Raw genomic sequence first — 12,750 nt, forward strand, 5'->3', positions numbered from 1 at the left:
TTTCTTTCAAAACAATGAATATGTTGGAAAATAGTTGCTGAAAACATGTGAAAAGACTTTGAACGATACATTACTGAAATGTGGAATTAGAGGTTCAAACTGTTTTTCAGTCCAGAATTTTTTGGGCGGCCCTAAAAGGAGACCGTGTGACGCCACGGGGTGACCACCCGGACCCTCCCTAGTGCAACGGTATAAATATAATTCCCACCATGAGACCGAATACAATAAAAGTGAATAGACTTTTGTTTGCGTTGCTTCAGACAGTGAAAAAAAGACAACAGCGGTTCTTCAGTAGGAAGTGGTTTCAAAACCAAAAAGTGATCACTGTAAATCTTTACAAGAAGCTTTGACACGTCTGCTTCAAGAAACACTGACAATCATTTGGAAGCTTTATTTATTTCACTCTTTTCATGGCTGCGTGGTTGACGAGCGTTCTCTGCTGGTAATCTCATTCGATTCACGTGGAGGCCTGTTGAAGTGTTGTGGAAGCATGACTCAGGCAGAGACCCTCAGGAAATCAGCTCCACCTCCACAGGGAAATGGTCACTGACAGCCAATGCCTGAAAGAGAGAGAGAAGAAACAATTTTGCTGTGTCATGGTGTACAAATAACTAGCATCCCCTTTGCACACACTAGATATAACTGTTAATGAGTGTGCTTCAGAGGTGCTGTTTGGAGCCAGGCTACCTGTTTCAAAACTGTTGCACCTTTAACCACACCAGCAGTGATGTCACAGTGCACCACCACCCCTTACTATACACTCCTACATCACTGCAGCAAGGTGAAAACATAATCTACGGAGTAGTTCAAGCAAAAACAAGATCTTCAGTTTATGCAGTGAGTTTAGTGGCATCTAGTGGTGAAGTCATAGACTGCAGCCAACTGAATACCTCGCCTCACCCTCCCGTTCCGAGCATACAACAACAACAGGAAAAGGGAGAAATCACAGAAAAGAAGCTGAAGTTGTTTTTACCAGACTGAGGCTGAGATTCAAGTCCACCATTGTCGTGACGTGAGCGCTGCCTCGCACCACTCCCTTCAACATGTCATCGGTGACCACGATCCTGCAAACGCAGGAAAGGGTGGGTTAAAAGTCTGTGCGTCTGTGAGTGTGTGTTAGCAAGCGTGAGTGTGTTACCGTTCGTAGGGGCAGTTGGTGTGTGACACTGTAGTGTCGGCCTCGTCTGGGATCGCCAGTGGAACTCTTGTCGGTGAAGAGGCGGATCTGCTGCCATTCGGAGCCCGTCACATAACTGCAGCCTGGTTGAGTCGCCCAGCAGCACGATTTCCTGCAGGCAGATCTCATTACATCTCATATTATACCACATTCATGAATGATCCTTTGCACTTCACCTTTTCTCTCACTAAATAATGATTGTGTGTGGGGTGTGTTTTGTGGAGTATTCACGTTGTGTTCCAGCGTTTGCGGACATCAGTCACCACATCATAGAGGGCATCTACTTCCTGCACAGCGTGTCTGGAGAGGTGTGCTGAGGGATCAGAACAAGTTCTCTCTAGCTAGAAACCAGGAAGGAGGAGGAGGAGAGGCAAGGTGAGATTTTGGATAGGGCACGAATAAATCATGAGCTTACTGCCCTTTAAAAAGTTAACAACCCTATTTGGCTGATATGAATCTCTATAGTATGACTTTGTTTTTTAAAGGGGTGTTGGTGACAGCAGATCTGTAACCTTGAGTGACTTAGGCCTCAGCTGACCATCAAATAAATGAGAAAATCTACATCACTGGTGTCTGATGGTAAATAAGACAAGTACCTTTTTTCCATGGCTTGTAAGTACTTTTGGAGGTGACATGCGCGAAGGGCTCTCTGTTGAAGGTGTCTGTGCCACAGGCCCACAGCAGTCATCGTAGGTGTAGCTTTTAACCACGGACACCGCCTGCTCCCTGGGACAACAGATACTGCTCACCACATGTTTTAATGTGATGGTCTAGACTAACGTGTAACAGTGTCCACTAGGGGACAGGAGGCGTCTACTCCTGCATATGTTAATGATGTACAGCTCTGGGATAAGATAAAAAATCTGCCTCTCTACATGTATGACTGTCATTCTATTCTAATGTCAGCTAACCACAGGAACACCTCATCGTACTTAATGAGGAATTGATGAGGCATCACCTGAATCAAATCTTATTTAATACCAGTAAAAAGAGGATAGTGGGTTAAGTTCAGTGGGAGACAGCAGGGCCGTTTCTAAACACTAGTAACATGTAGTAACATGTAACACTGTAACACCCTGATTGTGGTTTCAGGCCACTGCACAAGATCAACAGACATCAGCAAAAGCTACCTTGAATAAAAATACATGAAACCAGCAAACATGGAAAACAAACCAACAATAAGAATATAGTTTATGTTGTAGGAACCATATGTAACTGTACACATGATCACACTACTTGTGTTCTTGATCTGTTGATCACAGCCTCGTGTTTCATTATCCTCCTCAAAGAAAGATAAAGCAGACCTGACTTTGCTGCTCAAAAAATAAATCTATTTTATTTTATATTATTGATATATTTTGGGAGAAAGTACCTGTCTTTATTTGTAGCCAGGTAAACCCCCCATTTATTGTGTTTATATGCTTAAATATATAATCTTTTTAAAACTAAGCTGTGGCTGTTTGTGGGGTAATCAAGTCAAATCATCTTTGGGCCTGGGCTGAGTGACGTCTGCCGACACGTAACGTTACAAACAGGTACAGGTACAGGTGAAGACAGGTACTTTTACTTTCAGCTGGGGGGCCCCTGTTGGCTAGAGGCCCTGTGCATCCGCATAGTCCTGTCAGCTTTCTTCCTACATTCCAATTTTTAAAAAGCGGCAGCATAAAACACACAAAATGCTGACATATTTATCTCAAACTCCAGTATGCTGTTATCTTTTCTAAAAACCAGTGAGGAAAAGAACTAAGTACTGTACTCAGTACTCACTTCAGTACAATTATGAGGTATTCGTACTTCTGTCGCTAGTCACTGGTTACTTTTCAGTTTAGGATAAATACAAAACATGTTAGCATAGATTATAATATACAGTACCCATTGGTACAGATTAACAATCATGTGCACAGTCTGTGTGTACCTGTAGAGGAAGAGGTATCTCTCTTTATAGGAGCTGCGGCCCAGAGGCTCGCTGACGATGTGACTGTACTCGGGCTGAGGAGAACCTCTGTAAACACACACACACACACACACACACACACACACAACACACACACACACACACACACACACACCACACACCACACCAACACACACCACACACACAGATACAAGAAGAGCATCATTCTGTTATCATATCATAAAGTGACTTCATGAGCTTCCACCTCACTGCAGCTACACACCACGTTTTGTTCACCGTGTTCTGTGTAATAATAGAGTGTGTGTCTGTGTGAGGTGTGTCGTCAGTGTCTAACTTGTTGACTGCTCCATGAGTCTTTTGGTGCCGACAGTCGCTGTCTCTGACCTCCTGGATCAGAATGTGTCATAGCGGTGGACAATCTGAAAAAAACGAACACAAACACTAAAACACATCTGTGAAAGCGTGTGTTTTTTTCTATACAGTACTAAGTACAAAATTCTAAATATCTAGCCTACTACTCTTTTTAAAAAGTTTTTAATCTTTTGTGAGTCCCCCAACGTTATGGATGTAAAATAAACAAAATGAAAATAGCTGAAGTGCTCCTTTAATCTCCAAGTGTACCAGTATTCAACTAAATTCCATTCTTATATTTCTAATGTGCTACCAACAAAGCCAAACCTTGTGTTTTTTTCTCACATGTGGGTTTTTGTGATCATGTACTCTCTAAAAAAAGAAGAAAAGCGGTTTCAGACCGTGCTAATGATGTCCATCAGAGTCACGTTGGAGGATTTCTTGTCTCCGAATGACTTGATGTTGAAGGCTGCCAGCCGCAGAGAGCTGGAAAGATGCAGCAGAGCCAAAAAGAGACCCAAAGCACACAACGAACGCATCCTGTGAACAAAAAAACATACCCTGTCTCATGGAACATAAAGTACTGTGATTGACTTTTAAGGAAACATGGAATACAAAATAAAGCAGACCCAGTCCCACATTAACATGTATAGTGTTACACACTCTGGAGAATTGTAATTCTAAACAACACACAGGTCTGTAGTATTGTTACTGAACAATACATCCATGTTATTGTAAGAAAAAACAGGAAAGCAAGTCAAAATGATCATGTGTCACAGTGTCAGCTTGGATCTGGTGTTTCTGCCTCAAAGAAGAGTCCAAGGTTCATATCTACCTGCTGTTGTGGAGAAACTTTCCAAAACGTAATGAAATAACAACACGAGGACAGCTGCTTGCGAATCCGAAAGACTTTTCTTTTTCACAACCTTTTATTCCCATTTTTACGTCACTCTCATATCACTGTTACATAGTCAAATCACCAGAACTGGACCCAACTGTCCTGTACTTTCTTATAATCATATGTCCGTGTTCTGAGTGTCACATGAACATAATATTATCTATGCGTTTCCCATGAGCCTGCATGGTGTGTGTGTGTGTGCTCGACTCCTTAATCTTGGTCAAGGCCGACATGAAAACAGACTGGCTGAATGTAGCTGGTGGCACAGAAACATTCAATACTGTCCTAGCTGTGTAATCTGTGTGTTTGTGCATTTTGTATGTCTATGTGTGTGCATTTATCATGTTCCATTCAAAAGTCCATATGTGTCACACAGAACACCACATATCCCTCCTCTGGGGATATCAAATAGTAGTAATAATAAAGCAAAATCAAAATTCATCAATCATGTAATAATTAACAAAATCAAGACGTGTGTGTGTGTGTGTGGGTGTGTGTGTGTGCGTGTGTGTGTGTGTGTGTGTAATCAATGAATCATGTTTGCTGTGTTCAAATGCAAAAAACTCATCTCGAGATTAAAAAATTAATTCAACAGAGCTCAGTGAAATTGGAAAGGTGTGACAATGATCACCTTGAGACAGCACAGTCACTCACAGTCACTTAATTGTCCATTAATAAATCCATTAATAAAAGTCCATTTGGTCCTACAGATGGCACCACATTGTTCTCTCCAGTTCAAAATCCAAGTCCAAAGTCCATCAATTTACTGTCCGAGTTCTCGAGGTATTCAGGATTGGGGAACAAGTCAGAGTGGTCAGCCTCTGCCAGTTGAGCCTCTGCCACCTTCATGGTTGCCATCATTGACATTCATCTGATTCATGTCTCTTGGCCACCGTCTAAAGCAGTTTCTCCTTGGCTTGATCGTTGGGTGGCATCTCCATCAAGCAGTTTGCCACCATCAGCATCAGCAGGTGAATCACCAGTTTCATGTTCATCTCTGCTCTCTGATTCACTGTTGTTTTGAACAGGCTTTTCCTCTTCCTATTTAGCTCTCGTAGCTCTGGTGCAGTGATTTAGGTGGTACCATGTGGTACTTCCTTCGACCTGAATGGCTGTTGGCGTTGCCCGCACCACCTTATAGGGACCTTCTCGTCTCGGCTTGTGCCACTTCCTTCTGAAGACCTTAATATAGACTTTGTCTCCCGGGACCACGTGGCTCTCTGTTACCAGACTGGACTCTGGGATTCGGCCTTTTTCCTGCAAATATATAGATCTATGTATGGCAGTTAATTGTTTCATATACTCTTTTATCTCCATTTGCAGTTGCTCAAGCAGAGGTCCCTTATGGGGACCCCTTAAATGTGGTGTAGGCATGGGTCGACCCGTAAGCATTTCATGTGGGGTTAGATGTGTCACTCTGTTTGCTTGCATGCGATAGCTCATTAGTGTGAGTGGTAAAGCATCCACCCAGTTTAGCTTTGTGCTAGCACAGATTTTGTTAAGCTTAGCTTTAAGGGTTCCATTTACTCTCTCAACCAGGCCTTGAGACTAAAGATGATAAACACACTCTAATCTCTGTTTTATTCTTAACTGCTGTAGAATTCCTTTCCCTACTTTTTGGATAAATGCTGATCCATTATCAGCGCTTATTTCTGATGGTACGCCTAATCGTGGAATTACTTCTCTTGTTAAGAATTTTATGACTGTTTCAGACCCTTGATCTTTTGAGGGTGTAGCTTCAACCCATCAACTGAACCTGTCAGTAATTACCAACATATACCTTTTCCCTTGAACTGATTTTATCATATCCACATAATCCATTACTAAATGTTTAAATGGACCTTCTGGCACTGGAATGTGACCTGCTGGTGTCTTTATTGCCTTTTTTACATTACTCTGAGTACAAATTTCACACTGTTCCAACACTTCATCAACCATTGATTGCAAATATGGTGACCAATATCCTTGCTGTCTTATCTTCCTAATTACTTCCCCCTCGCACAGTGATCAACACTGTGCGCCTCAGAAATCAACATAGTCAACAACGCTACCGGTGCCACCAACAAACCCTCATTAGATCTCCACAAACCTCTTTTATCCTTTGCTGCCAGACGCTGTGTTCACTCAGTCCTGCATTTTGTTGCATTAGAATAATATCTTCTGAAGTTACAATTGGTTCTAACGATACCAACGGTGTCATAATGGGAACTTCACTTTTTGCCACTAGTTTTGCTGCCTCATCTGCTGCATTGTTACCTCTTATGATGTCTTCATTACCCTTTTTGTGTGCTTGGCATTTTATTATTGCGAGTTTTGTTGGCAACATCATAGCTGAGATTAGTTCCACGATCTGCTTCTGGTGTTGAATCGAAGTACCATCTGCTTTTTTGAAACCTCACTGTCTCCAAATTGCACCATATATGTGGCAGACTCCATGAGCATATGCTGAGTCCATGTACACATTTGCAACCTTATTTTCTGCCATTTTACAGACCTCTGTCAACGCTTTTAATTCTGCTAACTGAGCTGAGCACGGCTGGCTGCAACTTTCAGCTTTTGCTGTTTTATACTCATTTTCGTCTTGTCTTATAGCAGCAAATCCTGCGTGATTTCCTAGATAATCCCGGAAACAGGAACCATCTACAAAGTAAGACACATCTGTATTCACAAGAGGGGTGGACAGTTTTGTGTATTTTACCGCTTGTGCAACACAGTCATGTGACTCACTTTCAAACCCAAATGGAATTGAGTCTGCAGGGTTTATAGTTGAACATTTCTTTATCGTTACATCGTTACAGGATAAGTTAACAGTGACACATACTGTAAACACTGCACTTGGGTCATCACAAATTTGCCTCGATCAAGTAGCTCAGCGATCTTATGATCTGTATATATTGTAACTGGATAACCCATCGTAATAGTGGATGCTTTCTCATACGCATAATGGATGGCGGCTAGTCCTTGATAGCACGGTGGCCAACCTTGGGCCACGTTATCTAGTTTTGAGCTGTAATAAGTGATAGGCTGTTTTCTTCAACCACTACAAGTTTCCTGCATTAACACTGCTGATGCATATTAATTGTAACGATTGAACACATACAAATAGAACAGTTTACCATAGTCAGGTACCGCTAAAGCTGGAACATTTTGCATGTCTTCTTTAATGGTTTCAAAGGCTATCACAGCCTCAGTTGTCCATTTTAATGTCCTCCACCCAATCAGAGCTAAACCCTATCATCCCTAGAAATGTCATCATTTAACCCACAGTTTGTGGTTTGGGTGCTTTGCTTACACCTTCCAATTGCGTAGGTGATATGGCTATGGCCCCATGAGATATCACCCTCCCCAAATACTCAACCTGGGGTTGGCAATATTGAAGTTTTTTCTTGGAGGCCTTATGTCCTCCCTCTGCCAATTTTTGGAGCAATTTAACTGAGTCTCGATGGCATTCATCCAGTGTTGGTGAGCAAATCAACAAATCATCAACATATTGAATCAGTGTGCTGTTTAACATGAGACCTTCAAGGTCCCTTTTAAATGCTTGATTAAACAAACTCAGGCCATTTTTTAGTCCTTGTGGGACTCTGTTATATGTGTATTGTTTACCTGTATGTGAATGCAAACGATTTCTTTGATTCTTCAGCCAATGGAACGCTGAAGAAAGCAGAACACAAATCCACTACTGTGAAGAACTTTGCTTCTGGTGAGATATTTGTAAGAAGTGTGTGAGGGTTTGGAACGTCTGCTGGCCAATCCTGAATCACCTCATTCACTGCTCGGAGATCATGTACCAATCGATGATTTGATTTATCTGCTTTCAATATTGGAAATATCGGCGTATTACAGGGACTTTGAGTTTCAAATATAATATATATTTTTTAGTTGACACAATGCCTCTCTCCCTAGTAAATTTACAGGTGTGTGTTCAGATACTAGGATTGGCAGAATGGTTTTGTCATTACCAATTGATAGTTGAACTGGAGCTGGTACTGGAATCATCTGTGGTTGTCCCGAGAATCCTACTGTCTTGACAAATTTGTCTGACTTGGGGAGGTGTGAGGCATAATATGGACTTACACATGTATATGTTGCTCCAGTGTCAACCATCATAGGTGTTGATCTGCCTTCTACTTGCACCTCTAACATTGGCTCGACATTAGCTGCTGTTGTTATTACGGCTAATTGGCCCTCCCCAATAGGATTCTCTGGGCACCCCTAGTACCCATGTTTAGGCCCACGCCAGGGATTGGCCGGACTGGTGTTCCCGCTTTGAGTGGGCTGACCCTCAGACCTCACCCTGTCCTTTTTCCTGTTTAGCTGGCCATGGATTTTTAGGACAGTCTCGACGGTTATGTCCAGGTTGGTTACATCCCCAACATCGGTTATGTTGTCCAACCTGATTGCCCTTCTGGGCCGTTGCTTTCTTTCCTCTTCCTCTTTGTTGCTGTGTGTAAACATAAACAACAGGAGGAGCTTGTGGAGGTGGGGCAGGAGATTGGTGGTGGATTGAAAGAGCAGAAGGCACAGCGACTGCAGGAGCAACAATTGCTCTACTCTGTGCTTCTTCATCATCATTCAATACGGGAGCCTGAACCTTTTTCCTGCTCTTATTGGTCAGTTCAGTTAGTTGAAGGTGTGAGACTTTCCTTTGAACCGCTCTCTCTTGTTCATGCAACTTCTGCTCCTCTTTCCTGTGTCTGTCTATTGCATGTGTCACATGGTATCAAAATTTTCTGTGAGTTTTTGATGCCAACCCCACCACATCTTCAAGTCTACTTTTCACAGGGCCGGGCATGGCCTCTATAATGGAGTTCCTGAAGATTGTACTTAACAGTGGACTGCTCTCTGGATCTTTTTCAGTCTCTTGTTTCCATCGTTTCAACTAACGGCTAATGTAAGCAGCTGGGTTCTCAGTATCTGTCAGTGGTTCACCCTTTAGTGCTTTAGGGTCAACCTGAACGGGATACTCCTTTCGCAAAGATGCCCAGAGGGCAGTTCTATATGGTTTAAACTCTGTTCCATCAGAGTAAATATATTTTCTATAGCAGGTATTCCCATTGTGCATGCCCACACTGCTTTAATGTCCCTGATGGCGAGTATTTTGCCCATAGTCTCTTCTTCAAAAACTGTAATCCACTTACTGGCTCCCTCCTGCATATCAGGAAGTCTAGAGGTCAGCCCCGCAAAGTCAAGAGTTTGCTGTGGAATATATCAGCTCTGCTTCCCCTTAATCAAAATTGGATATTGGCCTGGGTCCGTGTATCTTTCTGGTGGTTTTATAGCAGGTCTAAGTCTAAAGTCATAATTGCCTTTCCCTATGTTTGGCCTCACTGCATCCCTTTCCTTAGCCTTAGCTGCAAAGGTTAGCTTCCCTCCCAGTACTTCCCTCTGTTCTACTTCCTGTCTCTCCCTTGACGGGCCTGCCTGTTTCTCAAATACTAGTCTGTTGCCTAACTCATGCACATCTGTCTCACCTGATCCTCCCCCCAAACAGGAATTATAATTTCTGTCTATCTCTTCCTCTAATTCCTGAATCCTAGTTCGCTCCATTTCTGTTCCTGGATCTACCCGACCTAAATCCAGCCAGTATGACTCTCCTCCTTTTTTGCATGGCTGGTTTCTTTCGGCATAACAATGTAACATAATCACATTAGGGTTTCTCATCATGTTCATGTGTGTTATCTAATGTCAGTGCATGTAACGTTAGACTGCTCTCGTTTCCTGAGCAGAATCCAAAGGAAAACACACCGGTAACGGGACACGGGACATCTCTTATATGCAACAACAGCTTGTGGCTATGACCAGGGAATATATGTAGTCAGATCTGAGTTTACGTGTATCGGTAACGGCGCACATAGACACCGGAGACACCTGACTTATGTACGTCTGGGCAGAGAGAGAAAGACACAGAGAGACAGAGATTCATTCAACTTGTCCAGAGTAGTTCAGCGGACACACCCCCACAGTCCTGGAGCTAAGAGTACTGCCCATTTTTACCTGATTTTGACACCTAATTTCATCATTCAAAATTGGCTGGGTGGTTAATAACACTTTCTTTTTTAGTCTGACAAACTCAAAACACATTTATTTTGACTTTACACGATCTGTAAAGGGCGATTAAGTAAGCTCAAATCAAATTACTCTCATTTGTTGTGTCTTTCATTTTTTAAAATACTTTTAGACGTCTCTGAGAAATGAGGTCTCACGTTTCTGACTCAGGTACTCTTTAAAAAGTTAAAGGTTTTGTCAGGCATACTACTAGTCTTACTAGTGTCATGATATGCTGATTAGATTTTTAATTCCCACCATAAGACCGAATACAATAAAAGTGAATAGACTTTTGTTTGCATTGCTTCAGACAGTGAAAATAAGACAACAGCGGTTCTTCAGTAGGAAGTGGTTTCAAAACCAAAAAGTGATCACTGTAAATCTTTACAAGAAGCTTTGACATGTCTGCTTCAAGAAACACTGACAATCATTTGGAAGCTTTATTTATTTCACTCTTTTCATGGCTGCGTGGTTGACGAGCGTTCCTCTGCTGAGTAATCCTAATTACGATTCAACGTGGAGGCCTGTTGAAGTGTTGTGGAAGCCATGACTCAGGCAGAAGGACCCTCAGGAAATCAGCTCCACCTCCACAGGGAAATGGTCACTGACAGCCAATGCCTGAAAGAGAGAGAGAGAAAACAATTTTGCTGTGTCATGGTGTACAATATACAATAGCATCACCTTTGCACACACTAGATATAACATGTTAATGAGTGTGCTTCAGAGGTGCTGTTTGGAGCCAGGCTACCTGTTTCAAAACCTGTTGCACCTTTAACCACACCCAGCAGTGATGTCACAGTGCACCAACCACACCCTTACTATACACTCCTACATCACTGCAGCAAGGTGAAAACATAATCTACGGGAGTAGTTCAAGCAAAAACAAGATCTTCAGTTTATGCAGTGAGATTTAGTGGCATCTAGTGGTGAAGTCATAGACTGCAGCCAACTGAATACCACTCGCCTCACCCTCCCGTTCCGAGCATACAACAACAACAACAACAACAGGAAAGGGGAGAAAATGGACAGAAAAGAAGCTGAAGTTGTTTTTACCAGACTGAGGCTGAGATTCAAGTCCACCATGTAGTCGTAGACGTGAGCGCTGCCTCGCACCACTCCCTTCAACATGTCATCGGTGACCACGATCCTGCAAACGCAGGAAGAGGGGTGGGATTAAAAGTCTGTGCGTCTGTGAGTGTGTGTTAGCAAGCGTGAGTGTGTGTACCTGTCGTAGGGGCAGTTGGTGTGTGACACTGTAGTGTCGACCTCGTCTGGGATCAGCCAGTGGAAACTCTTGTCGGTGAAGAGGCGGATCTGCTGCCATTCGGAGCCCGTCACATAACTGCAGCCTGAGTTGAAGTCGCCCAGCAGCACGATTTCCTGCAGGCAGATCTCATTACATCTCATATTATACCACATTCATGAATGATCCTTTGCACTTCACCTTTTCTCTCCACTAAAATAATCGATTGTGTGTGGGAGTGTGTTTGTGGAGTATTCACGTTGGTGTTCCAGCGTTTGCGGACATCAGTCACCACATCATAGAGGGCATCTACTTCCTGCACAGCGTAGTCTGGAGAGGTGTGCTGAGGGATCAGAACAAAGTTCCTCATAGCTAGAAACCAGGAAGGAGGAAGGAGGAGAGGCAAGGTGAGAGTTTTGGATAGGGCAGACATAAATCATGAGCTTACTGCCCTTTAAACTAAAGTTAACAACCCTATTTGGCTGATATGAATCCTCTATAGTATGACTTTGTTTTTAAAGGGGTGTTGGTGACCAGCAGATCTGATAACCTTAGAGTGACTTAGGCCTCAGCTGACCATCAAATAAATGAGAAAATCTACATCACTGGTGTCTGATGGTAAAAAAAGACAGTACCTTTTTCTCCAGGGCTGTAAGTACTTTTGGAGGTGAACATGACGACAAGGGCTCTCTGTTGAAGGTGTCGTGCCACAGGGCTCGCAGCCGTCATCGTAGGTGTAGCTTTAACCAGGACACCGCCTGCTCCCTGGAGACAACAGATAAATCAATTCAATCAAATCAATCAATTTTATTTGTATAGCCCAAAGTCACAAGTAGAATTTGCCTCAGAGGGCTTTACAATCTGTACAGGGAGTGACACCTCTGTCCTTAGACAGGAAAACTTGCCCAAAAAAACCTTTAACAGGGAAAAAGGTGGAAGAAACCTCAGGAGAGCCACACGTCTCTCCCAGGACGGACAGACTGCAATGGATGTCGGTACAGACAAATCAACAAATCAACACAAACATAAGCTTCACCACAGGTTTTGTTATGTGATGGTCTAGATCTAGACTAACAGTGTAACAGTGCCACTAGGGGACAAGAGGCGTCTACTCCTGA

The 12,750-nt window shown here is 42.9% G+C and overlaps 2 protein-coding genes across 2 annotated transcripts; both read right to left on the bottom strand.

The window, feature by feature from the left end:
• Positions 1-509: 509 nt before the first annotated feature.
• Positions 510-4,314, bottom strand: LOC113747031 (deoxyribonuclease-1). The gene is given in 15 exon segments (XM_074527729.1): positions 510-560; positions 974-1,064; positions 1,139-1,201; positions 1,203-1,268; positions 1,270-1,311; positions 1,409-1,475; positions 1,478-1,514; positions 1,740-1,750; positions 1,798-1,848; positions 1,851-1,903; positions 3,093-3,179; positions 3,427-3,493; positions 3,496-3,511; positions 3,845-3,983; positions 4,279-4,314. Coding segments are annotated over 14 exon segments (840 nt in total). The 5' UTR covers position 3,983; positions 4,279-4,314.
• Positions 4,315-10,815: 6,501 nt separating this feature from the next.
• Positions 10,816-12,027, bottom strand: LOC113747013 (deoxyribonuclease-1-like). The gene is made up of 4 exons (XM_027284858.1): positions 11,892-12,027; positions 11,615-11,769; positions 11,443-11,536; positions 10,816-11,007 (listed from the first exon to the last, which is right to left on the bottom strand). The coding sequence occupies exons 1-4, from the start codon at positions 12,000-12,002 to the stop codon at positions 10,957-10,959; spliced, it is 411 nt and encodes a 136-aa protein (XP_027140659.1). The 5' UTR covers positions 12,003-12,027; the 3' UTR covers positions 10,816-10,956.
• Between the last annotated feature and the right edge of the window lie 723 nt (positions 12,028-12,750).

This window comes from Larimichthys crocea, chromosome XII, assembly GCF_000972845.2.
Source record: "Larimichthys crocea isolate SSNF chromosome XII, L_crocea_2.0, whole genome shotgun sequence".
NCBI lineage: Eukaryota > Metazoa > Chordata > Actinopteri > Sciaenidae > Larimichthys > Larimichthys crocea.